This window comes from Atractosteus spatula, chromosome 8 (genome assembly GCF_055471065.1).
Source record: "Atractosteus spatula isolate fAtrSpa1 chromosome 8, fAtrSpa1.hap1, whole genome shotgun sequence".
In the NCBI taxonomy this organism is placed as follows: domain Eukaryota; kingdom Metazoa; phylum Chordata; class Actinopteri; order Semionotiformes; family Lepisosteidae; genus Atractosteus; species Atractosteus spatula.
Window position 1 is genome coordinate 62,347,908 of NC_142713.1, and position 12,991 is coordinate 62,360,898.

The 12,991-nt window shown below is 39.1% G+C and overlaps 1 protein-coding gene across 2 annotated transcripts in view; it reads left to right on the top strand.

Moving 5' to 3' along the window:
* The window catches only part of polr3b (polymerase (RNA) III (DNA directed) polypeptide B), a 40,023-nt gene extending 31,045 nt beyond the window's left edge, over positions 1-8,978 (top strand). Inside the window, exons 22-28 of one of the 2 annotated variants that reach the window (XM_088923882.1) lie at positions 147-264; positions 436-578; positions 4,957-5,060; positions 5,596-5,762; positions 6,176-6,289; positions 6,398-6,571; positions 7,898-8,978. In XM_088923882.1, coding sequence (XP_088780008.1) covers positions 147-264; positions 436-578; positions 4,957-5,060; positions 5,596-5,762; positions 6,176-6,289; positions 6,398-6,571; positions 7,898-8,027 — 950 coding nt within the window. In that variant the 3' untranslated portion in view covers positions 8,028-8,978. Of the gene's footprint in view, positions 1-146; positions 265-435; positions 579-1,688; positions 5,061-5,595; positions 5,763-6,175; positions 6,290-6,397; positions 6,572-7,897 lie in introns of those variants that run through there. The other variant, XM_088923883.1, reaches the window with a different exon arrangement.
* The last annotated feature ends 4,013 nt before the right edge of the window (positions 8,979-12,991 follow it).

A 12,991-nucleotide genomic window follows, 5' to 3' on the forward strand; every position in this document is an offset into this window, starting at 1 on the left:
AGGAAAATGGATGGTTTTATTGGATCAATTAGCTAGTAAATACGAAAAACAGGAAAAACAGGCTAGACAGGCCACGTGGCCTACTCTTGTTCATAACCATCCTTATGCCCTTTATTCCTGTTGAATCCTGCACATTTCCCCTGCAGGGGAGAAGGTGGAGAACAAGCAAGTGCTGGTGAACAAGTCCATGCCTACCATTACCCAGACTCCACTGGAGGGCTCAACCCAGCCCCAACAGCCACAGTTCAGGGATGTGCCCATCACGTAAGTTTGTACCCAAAATCTGCCAGCTGATGTTATGAACATTGCTTTCTTTACTTTTTCCACTTCCCATTCTTGTCCACTATAAATAGGTCACGTTTGCCTTGTGAAGCTTTTCCCCACTCTACACACCAAGGCCAATGCTAAGCTAACGAGCTCCTCTCCTTCTGTCAGGTACAAAGGCTCCACCGACTCCTACATTGAAAAAGTGATGATTTCATCCAACGCAGACGATGCCTTCTTGATCAAAATTCTCCTGCGACAGACCAGAAGACCTGAAATTGGAGATAAATTCAGCAGTCGTCACGGCCAGAAAGGTAGTTTTATCAAAGGTTCAAGGCAGTTTTTCAGATGCTGCTCGGAGGTGATTTCTGTTTGGAGCTCAGACTGCTAAAACCAGGCTAATAGTTCAAATCACTTCAGTAACTATGGGCTTTAATTCCTAATTTTTTTTGTTTATCTCAGATTTCATGTGAGATGTTTTATAGGTAGTTGATAACTTTTCACATGTGCAAACATATTCCATCTTTCCTGATGTAGATGTCACATCATACTGAAATCAAATATTTCCCGTGCTGTAAAATTATAATGCTGCATAGCTTCTCACCCCAAGACTTAATCAACACACTGGTGGACTCACAATTAAAGCTCAACTGCCCGGCTAAATTACCATTTGGCTCTATAACTATTTTTTACCAGTAATTCAATGAATAGACACCAACATGAAATGAAAAACCTGAATCTTTAACCCCTATTTACATATTTAAATACAGAAGGAAAGCTGTTTTGCATTTTATGGTATGCTATAGGCTGAAGAACAAAATTTGTTAGTGGTTATCTAGCTGTGTAAACCCTGTGGATTTTGAGATGCTTTAAGGATCCTGCAGTCTGTGTGTTTAGTCAAGCTCCTATGCTGATTGTTTTACAATAGCCCCTCTCACGAACATTCTGGGGCTGTTTTTCAATTAATCAGTTCTTTGTGTGCTCCAGACTATGCAAATTTATTACATCTAAGTATGCCACAGTCCCTGGGAAAGCTGTGTGCAACCCTCATTGTCTTTCAGTGCCTCCCAAAAGTCTAAGTGATGTTTTAATCAGAAAGCTAACTGGCACTGTGCATTAATCACTTGCTTAACTAAACGAGGTCAGAAAATTGCCATTAGTCACAAGCCTTAAGAACTTCTGCATACGTTATTGTAGAGGTATGTATTCAAAAGTGGCATAAAATGGGAGTTCACAATTTATTTTTAGATATAGTTTATCTGAAATTAAGTTTAGTCATACTTACAAAGGAAGGACTGCGATAGTTGCTGGACAGCCTGTGTTCTGCCCTGCTTCTGGAAAGAAACATTACTGTCCCATTGTGAGGAAATTAAGAATATTATGCTAATTCTTATCTCTGTAACCTAGGTTTTCCTCTGTTTCAGTATTTATATGATGAAATGAAAATATTCCAGACTTCGCTGGACTTAGTTTGCACAGTTCACGTATTCCAGAGGATCACACTGAGAGCTGAGTGACTTGAGTGACACCTAGAAGAGGCCAGTAGGGTCGGTGTCTGGCCTTTCGTGGTACGACAGGGGACGTCTCCAGCTTTGGATTATGTGTTTCATGTTCCCCTGACTAGCAGTGTGGAGAATCTCGTGGTGCCAGTTGAGAGTTAGTTGACTGTAAGCATGGCTCTGGAAGATACAAGGGCATAAACTGATGGAAGGCAGCAGTGCATAAGAAGTGTATTTCTAATAGAATTTATTGATTGAGGGTGTATAGATTTTAAGTAGCTCATTATCTTTGAAACCCAAATAGATGTTTAAAAGTTTTTTTTTGTTCTTTACTTACCCAGTGTCGCCATTACCCTGCAGCTAGCGGTAATGAATTAATTAATTTCACTTAATGTTTGGTGACTTGCTTTAGTGCATGGTAAAATAAAAAAATAACTTGTGTGTCTTATCTATCAATTATACGTTCAGTTTAGGATTTCTTAGTGGTGTGACATACTATGCCCCCAGAGAAGAATTAAATGCTTTTGGTATTAATACTCATATTTTAGTCTTTCTAATGCCTCTCCACATGTAAAAGTGATAACATTGTTCTTATGTTTGCACAGAACAGTTGCGAATGATAGTATATACAAGTGCCATACATCCCTGCCTGTGCACCAGAAACTTTTAAATACTCTTCCTGAGGAAGGAGGTAATTTTGTACTAAATTGTAAATTATTATGCTGAGCATAACCAAAATTCTTTATTGGAAATCTACATTTATAACCACATTTGTGGTATTTACAAAGTTGAAAAACCATTAGCTTTGTATTTGTAAAGAATATTTTTCAGTGTGGGTACAGAGCTGCACTGGAGATGCGTATCAAAGTTGGTTGAACTAATTCTGTCGTACCTTGCGGGTTGTAATGGGAGGTAATGACCACATGGGCTGTTGTCTTGATGTGGCTTCACTGCCCAAGAAGGCTTTGCGGCAGAATGTGAACTACAACTAAGTACAGTTCTACATCTGAGCTGGCTAGTTCACGCGTTATTAAAAAGAAAGGTTTTTCCTATCACTTGTCACTCGTGTGTTCAGCAAGTTTTACAGGGTTTTTGTGTAACGTTTATTAAACTCTCTCAGCTATGACTAGTCTGGTAAGCACACTCAGCAGAGCAGAATAAGTTAATTATTTACTTGTGTCACTGGCTTCCCCTCTGTCTGATCAACACAGCTGTGTTGGATGTGCGGTGGCTTGTGGGGGTTCCATTGTCTCCCCAGTCAGCGCAGCGCAGAGCTGGCTGTGATGGAGAGCTCAGGGTCTTCTCTGTTGTTCTGCCTTTCCCTGCCGATTTCATGGCTCTTTTATCATTCGCTTTCTCACAAAACAAACAACACAGTGGATGTCTGCTATGGGAACCTTTTTTTTTATCCTTCATAAAAGGAGACTGTCCGATTGACGGTTGGCATTCCCCCCTCCCCCCTCCTCTTCACACTCTGAAAATCTTGGATCAGCCAAGTTGACTGTATTTTTTTTTTTAGCATTTGAAAAACCAGCCAAAAATCTCATTATGTTCCTCTGTTTTACAGTCGATTTTTATTGTGTTTCCTTTTGTTAACTGGCTAAACAAAAACCTATAAAGTAATTCTTTTTTTAAACTGGGAAGTGTTTTAAAAGACAGAGAATTATCATCATCCGTTGTTTATATCGCATACTCCTGTGCTGGTCTGAGGCCCCTCCTGTGAAGATAACTGATCACTGCTTCATGTTTTAAGGCAAAACTCTCACCCTCTTTCTGGAGACGCAGGAAGCCTGCTCTGTAAAGCATCGATATTTAAACAACAGTTTGACGTGCATATTTAAGATAAAACATAAACTTGTGTTCATGTCACTCCCTACATGTAATGATAAGGAAAGGCCCATTAAAAGTGTTTCATGGAAGAGGAATAACTGAGTAAACCTCCGTATATTCTGGGCCTTGAAGAGCTCATTCAGAATGTAGAGTCGGTCCTCAGATTTATTTTCCTAAGCAGTTGTGCACTAAGCTGTCAGCTACAAAGAAAAGGACATGAAATTGTTATCCCACTTTCACATATAGCTAAAACCTTTCGTAAACTTCCTGCTCATCCTTTTTTACTTGCAAATTGTCTTAATGTGTTTGTTCAGGTTTAAGCTTGCAATAAAGTGACTTCGGCAAACATTTGTGCTAACACTTGAACATTCAGACTCCTGTAACTGCAGAAGATCTCTTCAGGCTCTTTTAGTATAATATTATTTTATTGTGATAAAAATGTTATTTTGTAATCTACTAAAAGATCAGAAGATCAGTTTAGTATACTGTATTACCACTGCACATTATTAGAATATATTTTCTTGGATAAAATCTTTGTTTGTATAGAAAATGTAAATGATCATATTATTTTATTTTAACTATGTCTAACTAGTCAGGTAAAAAAATAAGATGCCATTCACATAATTTTGTTTTAAAACATTTTCTACCATGCATTTGCATTATTGCAAAACATAAGAGATAAGAATTTGTAAGGGGCATAGTTTTTAAGCATTTTGTTGCATAAAAAATTATTAACAGAAGTAGTTACAAGTAATAAGTTTACAGAGCATAAAGTGTACATAACTTAGAATGTAAGATACTAAAATCTTAAGAAAATATTCCAGACTGGTTATCACTCATAAATAATTTACTTATGCAAATTCTAGAATATTTTAATTTGTAATTTGTTACAACAAAGAACCTATAAGACATTTGGTCTGCAGTAAAGTGATATCCTGAACTTGTAAAATCCTGATTTTACAGACTAGATATTTTTTTGTTTTAGATCTCAAAGCAATTTTGGTCAGGTGTATCATCCCTTCTAAGACCTTGTGCTAGTCATTGCAGACGTGCAGCAGTGTTGTAGCCAGCACCTTTTAAGGCCAGACCAGACCACAACTTCTGACTGCAGCAGGGAAGAGCTCCATGACCACAGTCTCCTGCACTGACATCGTGAAGGCAAAAAGAAATCCTTTATTACAATCCCAATTATAGTCCCAGTTCCACAAGAGTCCCCTTAAAATGATAAAAGAATCAGTTCTTCCTCGTAGACCCTGTACACGAGACAAAAGAAATGCATACAGTATATTATGTTTTGTCATTTTTTGGGTGTAATACATCAGTGTTGTTTGATGTTTTTTGAAACCAAATACTTCTTGCACAGGTGTGTGTGGCTTGATTGTTCCCCAAGAAGACATGCCTTTCTGCGATTCGGGAATCTGTCCCGACATCATCATGAATCCTCACGGATACCCGTCCCGTATGACGGTAAGGACTTCTCCGGTCTTTTGACTTGACAAGGATGCGCGGTGGGATGGAAAGTTCTATATCCCAGGTGGGGGTCTGATTTTATACCTCCCCCTCACAAGACAGATGTCCTGCACTTCTCCCTGAGGTCTTCAGTGTGCCACACATTCTGGTAAAGAGGCAAGAGAAGAGAGATAGACGAGCAATTCTGTAAAAGGAATTAAATGTTTTTGAGAGTTACTTGCCATGCTGATGTAAGAAATGATGTTTAAATGGGTAGTGTCAAACATTAAAATAAACAGAAACAAAGCCAAAATAAAATCCAAAGCAGTTATTAATGTCAAAGGTGGCCGTGCCGTTAGCACTAAAATAGAGCTTCACCTTGAGAATCTGCAGTATATGTTATATCTTGTATATGATGTTCCACTTAGTGCTGAATAGCCAGAACTATAATTTTATCTGCTTTTTATTATAATGTTATTATGTTGTGTGTCTTTCTGGCTTCTGTCATGTCCATAATAAAATGGATGAAAGTTCATTCGTATTCTATTCCCAGGTCGGGAAACTCATTGAGCTCCTGGCAGGGAAAGCTGGAGTCCTGGATGGTCGATTCCATTACGGCACAGCCTTTGGTGGCAGTAAAGTAAAGGATGTCTGTGAGGACCTTATCCGCTATGGCTATAACTATTTGGGAAAAGATTATGTGACATCTGGCATCACTGGGTAAGGAGCAGAATATTTTTTCCTTCTCTACCGAGTGTCCAGAAAATTAGAGCGAAGCACAGGCCGCTGTCTGTATCCATGCTACCCCAGGGGTGCCCTCTTATACCCAGTCCTTGGTCCATAGCACTGTGGGAGAGGTTGTCATCGTGGTACATATGAGATTCTGGGTATCAGAAATTTCACAAGCAGAGGATTTAATAACTCATTGAAGTACTGATTGATTATTGACAGTCTCTAAGTTCAAAGTGGGTACCATATATGATGATAAAGCTCATACAGTAATATTTCTATATAGTAAACTTGTATTTAAATATAATGTGAAATATGCATGTGCACTTATACAAATCTTGTTTCCTTAATGGTAATGCAGGGTTGAGAACTAACAAGCCTTTATTTTTTCTGGTTTCCCTCAGAGAGCCTCTGGAAGCATATATTTACTTCGGTCCAGTTTACTACCAGAAGCTGAAGCACATGGTTCTGGACAAGATGCACGCCAGGGCCCGGGGTCCAAGAGCAGTTCTTACCAGGTAAAGGTGCAAAGGGGTAGATGTTTGGGAGCACAGACAAGCAGCTGCTTGGCCTGCTCTGCTGGGGTGTGGCCAGTCGTCCATTGCTTGTCCGTTTCGTCTGCGCAGGCAGCCCACGGAAGGGCGTTCCAGAGATGGTGGCTTGCGTCTGGGCGAGATGGAGCGAGACTGCCTGATTGGGTACGGAGCCAGCATGCTCCTTCTGGAAAGGCTGATGATATCCAGTGATGCTTTCGAAGTTGACGTCTGTGGCCAGTGTGGATTGCTTGGCTATTCTGGGTGGTAGGTGTTCATATTAATGCTTTTTCTGTTAGGGGGGTACATTTTTCTCATTCTCTGTCTGCCTAAGGGGGAAAGATCCTGGAGAGCATGTCCTAGTTGTGTATAGTACTATAATGCTTTTGGTTTTCATGCTTCAAAGAATTTTTATTGTCAAAGTCTTCAGAAGTCAACCGTCACTTTAGTGCAAGGGAATTCTTAAATTCTTCCGTGCATCTAAGAACATAAAAAGGTTACAAATGAGAGAAGGTCGTTTGGCCTATCTGGCCCAACAGAAGTTGTTGAAAGAAACCAGGGTTATCAACGTCAACCACATGGCTGGGCGGCTTGTCCCGCATTCCCACAACACTGTGGAAGAATGGGCAGAATTTAAATGTTCCTGAACACTGCATTAAGGGCCTCCTGTTCTGTTGTAGTTTCTACTTGTGTCCTCTAGTTCTGTTTCACTGTTGTTTCGGAAGAAGTCCACAAGGTTGACTTTGTAAGTGCCTTTAAGGATTTTGAATAGTTGTTAGGTCCCCTTGTAGTCTTCTGTGTTTGATTTTTTAGCATGTCAGTGTAGAACATTTCCTTAAGCCCTGGAATATATTTGGTTACTCTTCTGGGAACTGATTCCAGAGCAGCAACGTAAGGTAGTGACCAAAATTGTACACAATAATTAAACGAAGTCTTACTATTACATTATACAATTTCAACATAACCCTTGATATAATTTCTATGCTTTTAAGTGTATCTCCTAACATTTTATTTGCCATTTTACTTCCCCACGTTTTCTGAAAGACGGCAACATTAGCACCCAAGACTTTTTCATAAGTATTACCTGTATATCAAAACCTGCCCTTATCTACATTAAACATTTGCCTGGTGTTGGTACAGTTTTAAATTTTATCTGCTGCTCCTCCAGTGTTCGCTGATATTCCTATTTTGGTATCCTCTGCAGAAACAAAAAAAATAATCATGGACTAGTCTACTTACTGCACCAGAATCTAGATCATTGCTATAAATGAGGCAGAGCAGAGTTCCCAGTACAAATCCTTGCAGTACTCCTCTAATTACATCACCCTTGTCCATGAAAGACAAGTTGCTTCTGAATTATTTTGCCTGAATTATGTTAGAGGTATTTGGTGTTTATATTCACGTATTAAAGCATCCATTGCAATCATCAAAATCCTTTTAGCACAATCCTCTCAAAACCTCTCTCCTTAAAACTTTAAGTTTTCGCTGTCATCGCAATGAACAGAACAAGCGTGTCCCTGGAACAGCCGAGACAATGCGCCCGTGTGAGTTTCTCAGCCTGCCAGTGAATGCGCCCTTGTGTTCCCGTGACAGGTGTCATTACTGCAAGTCTTCGTGCCATGTGTCCTCTCTCCGCATCCCGTATGCCTGCAAGCTGCTCTTCCAGGAGCTTCAGTCCATGAACATTGTGCCACGGCTAAAGCTATCCCCTTACAACGAGTGAGACCGGGAGTCATTGAGCCCGGAACGGCAGCAGGAAAACTCAGAACTCCCGGAGAGTAACCCCGTTCAAACCTTCCGAGCACGTCGATTGTCGTCGTCGTCGTCATCAACTGCTTTTTTTGTTCATTTCCTGAAACGTAGGTAAATGAGGCTTACTCTGAAAACCGGACTGGAAGTAGTTCTGTGGCTGATGGAGATATTTCTAAAAATGTGGTTGGGGAGGGTAGGACCGTGCAGTTACGGATTTTTAAGAGCAGGGCCACCTCTTCTGTTGTCTTATTTGTGATCGTGCAGTACAAAAATGAAATACTGCCATTGCTGGTCACGGCATATTGCTGTCCTTGCTTTGCCTTGACTTTCATGTCAAACTAGAGTACAGTAAGCAAAGACTGAAAACTGGAGAATGACTGTATGCGAAGGGAATTAAACACACCTCATCCTGAAGTTGGAGAGTGAAGTTTACTGTAATACAGTAAGCAACTGTATATCACTACGTATCTTAGAAAAATGATATGAAACTACTGCAAGATGAAAATGTAAAAACTGTGGTATTATTGTTTTTTACCTTTTCATTTGTGTATAGTTAAAATCATTACAGAATTTACTTTGTCAAAAGAAATGCTTATTGTGAACTGATGCTATCACAGCATCTTAACATTGCCTAAGGAAGGTTAGGTTTTTTTATTTTTGAAATTGTCAGCATGATTAAGTTCAGGGTTGCATCGTGAGTGACTGGGCAGACTTTGAACAGCTGGGACAGCTGGGATAATTTATTTTTGTGATATAAACTTTGGATGAATGATGAGAAATATTTCTCAATATATCTACAAATAAAATTGTTAAGTTTTTTCTGCACCAAGTAGCTTTATGTATTTCTTTATGAAATGGTAACTAAATTTGTTTCTCATTTTCTGTTTTTGTGTTTACAGTGAATAAAAGTCACTTATAACCATATTGTAGTGAAACAGTTGTCTGCTGATTGTATGGCGTTTGCTGCACAGTTTTATTTTAATAAAATCAGTTTGATTCTTTCTGGTGGATATACACATCCTATTCAAAGTCTGATTTCCAGATGTTTTGGGCAGTTGAAGGCATCGAGCATCTTCTCTGATATGAAATGACAGTAGAAGGTTGAATCTAACTGGTCAGAGTTTAATGACAGTATATAAAATAGTTCTGCTTTTAAAAAAGGCTTAAGAGTTTGTAGGTATAGAATATGCAGATGTATGAGTATTGCCTATGCCTAATAATTCAAATGTATATTGAAATACTGAGATTATGCCATCGGGAAATTGGCAGGAAGCAGCTAGAAAGTCTTTGATGTCTTTCTCTTTTTAAAGCCCTGGCAGACCCCAGGGTGAACTTGGGATTTGTGTGCAGAGTGCTACACCTGAATACATGTACAGTAATGCTGCACATTACTCACGCAAAGATAGGGTTGAGGCCAGGTAAGAAACAGGTACAGTAAGGGTGTTGCTGCATTCACTGTTTTGAGTTTCAGCTGCAAGACAAACTCGAAACTGTGATATGCACTTGAATGAGATTGCTTTTTTTTGGCAACAGTTTGTAGTTTGTTTTTTAAATCTCCTCTGCTATGCGCTCAGATTTGGAACCACATGAAGTGAAAGATTTGACTTAATACTAGCCCTTCCACTGTGGCAAGGCCAAGAAGGATATTGCAGAAGGACCTGCACATCACAATCAAAACATACCCCAATAATACTGTTGAAAATAACTCGCAATTCCAGAAGGAATGAAAAACGTTGATGGAAGCCCTGGAAGGGCCGAAGGTTGTGATGTAAGTCCAGCATTTGGTTTTGGCACTTATTTCTCAAATCTTTTGTTTAGTTTTGTAATGTTTTCAAAGCACCATGCAATTAAAAACAGTTTAGGGATGTGTTGCCTTAAGAAGGCAATTTTTAAAACTAAATATCGCCCCACTGTTTCTGTGAACATGAAATGTTTGGCTTTCTATCGTCTGTTTTGCCCTGCTGAGGGAGAGGAACTGATGTGAAAGAGGACTCTTGTACGTGGGTGGTCTCTCCAGGACAAAGTGGAGCAGAGGTGCTGGACAGTGTCCCCGCTACTGGTTTGTGGACACATGGACCCTTTCTGCTTTATGGGCTTTTAATCAGGCATATTGAAAAGAATAAAGAAAAAAATGATGTGGTTATTAACTTCTTTTGCCCCAGCGATAGCAAAGGCACATGACAAAATGTGATAAAAAGCACCGAAATCATGTACCCCTGAAGCACAGTAACACCCAGTTGAGCAGACATGTTCATGGTTAAAATAACCATCATACATGGTAAGGTTGCTTTCCGGTCTTGATTTTTGTTAATTATTAGTATTTCTCCCAATGAAATGTCTTCCATTTTGCATGTTGGTTTACAGAGAAATTGTATGAAGCTTCTCGGTCCTTAAATCAGGTGGCGCTCTAATTCCCTGTTGTAAGGAGAGGGATAGAGACACCTGGTCCTTAATTGGATTTCTTCTTTCAAATGAAGTACTCTGGTTTCTCTACAACATTGCAGCTGTGTGCATACCATAGAGGTCTGACCAGACAATGCATAACTTGAATATATTGACTGGACGTGGCATTTTGCATTAGGTTAATATCGAGGCCCATGTTTAGCAATTAATAATCTGACATTCTTAATGTGTGGGAGGTGCAAGAAACCTATTGGTGGCGTGCACCTGTATGTCCTAATGAGATCCTAATAAGCAAGAGAGTGGTTAAAGGTGGCATTTGCAGGCACACACAAGATGATTTTCAACAGAAGGAAATAGATGGCTTTAATTAGAGTTCTAAGAAGCTCGTACTGTTCTTCCATAGTCCTGCTTTCATTATGCTAATGTCACAGAGATGCAGTAACAGTCCACAATACAGTGGTACTGGGGTTTGTTAAATTGGGATGACATTTATTAATCAGCAAGGCAACTTTACACATTTTTGTCTCGCTTTAAAAGAACATCACAGTGCATTTTAAGGCTATGAGTAGTCATTCTCAAAAGAGTTCAGGTGGGGAGCTGCGTCAGCATGCGTAGGCTGCAAAGAAACAAGTAATAGGTTTATTCCATGCTGAAAAAAAGAAGAAAGAAAACACAACGTTTCGGCCATGGAGCTCCACGGCCGAAACGTTGTGTTCTCTTTCTTCTTTTTTTCATCCTGGAATAAACCTATTACTTGTTCATTCTCAAAAGAGAGACGATATTGATTTCTTACCAAAAGTAGCAGAACGTGGAACCAAGGGGAATCACTATCTGGGAATGCTGAATGGCAAATAGAGGTCTGTTGAGGCCATTGAAAGATCAGTGAACATCAAATAAAAAGAAATGCTCGTAAATCTATTCTCATTATAGGCCTTTCATTTTTTTTACTTTAAAATATTAAAATGACATGACACAACTGTTATTTAAAACATAAGACCTAAAATATTTACTAGAATTTTTTTGTTAAAATGCAGCTTAAATATTTAGTGGCAATTCTGATAATTATGCTTTAATTAATTAAAGTCCAATATACTTCAAACACATGCAATACTGTGCCATCCACTGTGTTTATCTGAGGATATTGGTATATTTTCCTTGTTTACACTCTTGGTTATAATGAAAGTTCGTTCGAGATGGAAACCACAGAGAAAAGGTCAGTGAAGTCCAAGTACACTAACAGATTTCAATAGTTCGGTCAGACCCTAATAAGTGAGATGCAGTGAGGGAGTTTATTAGGATAATGTATTGAATCTTTCTTTGGTTTAGCTTGCCTGGCAATGGTACCATGACCACACCACTGCAGCTAACACTATTCAAAGAAGTAATCAAGCATAGCAATAGTTTTGGCAGGGAATCCATTTTAATGATTAGGTGACTGTCAGGAAAGTTCTTGCTTCAAACAAAACCAGATGTACTGTAACATCTATACACACTGTGATTCATAAAAAGCAATTCATGCTGTACAGGTTATACATCTTTCACAGGTGAGGAAGCTCATAGATGGTTTGATGAGGAAATAAGATGAGGTGTTTAGAATTTGGCTTTGTACTATACTTCATCTGCCATTTCTTATTCCTAAAAAAAATAAAGCTGAACAATGAACTAAACGACATTCTTACCAAATTATCAACACTTCCAGAGATTTAAATCCACTTCCATGTACAAAATTGTAATTTACAATTAAGTATGTTTTCCTATAACTGGAAAACTTGCAAATTGTTTTTTTCCTTATTTGTTAAGATTCTTAAATTAGAAAAACCTGTGATTTATGACAAAAGATTGAAGTTTATTGAAGTTTAAATATTTTTCAATCAGGAAATTTTATTTGCTGTATCTGCATTTTGAAGTTAAGGCTGAAAGAGGTCCAAGCAAGACTAACAAATCATTATGTCAGAGTCTTTGTTTTGTAAAATGGATTTTGCATTAGAGGTTTAGTCATCCTAGGCATTTCCAATCAGTGTTTCTCTCAAAAGACAATGTGTTTCATTTGTCGAGGAATGAGCCAAGGAGCCACTGCAAGGGTGAAGATGGGGTGGAGGAAGGGGTGCTCTGAGGATGAGATATCTATACACAGGAAAGCAGAAGTAGACAACATCAGAATTTGACCTCTTCTCTAAAGTCTACTTATAATCTCCATTTCATCTGGATAAAGCATTGAAAATTTCTTCAAAGAAGGCACAACAGCACCTTTACTTCCTCAGACAGTAGAATAAATTTGATCTATCGTCAACTGTCCTTACCACATTTTACAGGTGCGCTATTGAGAGTATGCTCACATGTTGCATTACAGTGTGGCAGCAGCTCGTTGTCTGACTGGAAAGTGTTACAGGGGGTGAGCAGGTCAGCCCATTCCATCATTGGGGTACAGCTCACCTCTTTTGTGCACATTTTTACAACTCGCTGTCTCAGGGAGGCTGAAAGTATCGCTCAGGATAACAATAATCCTAGTTCCTCACTTTTCTCTCCCCTTCC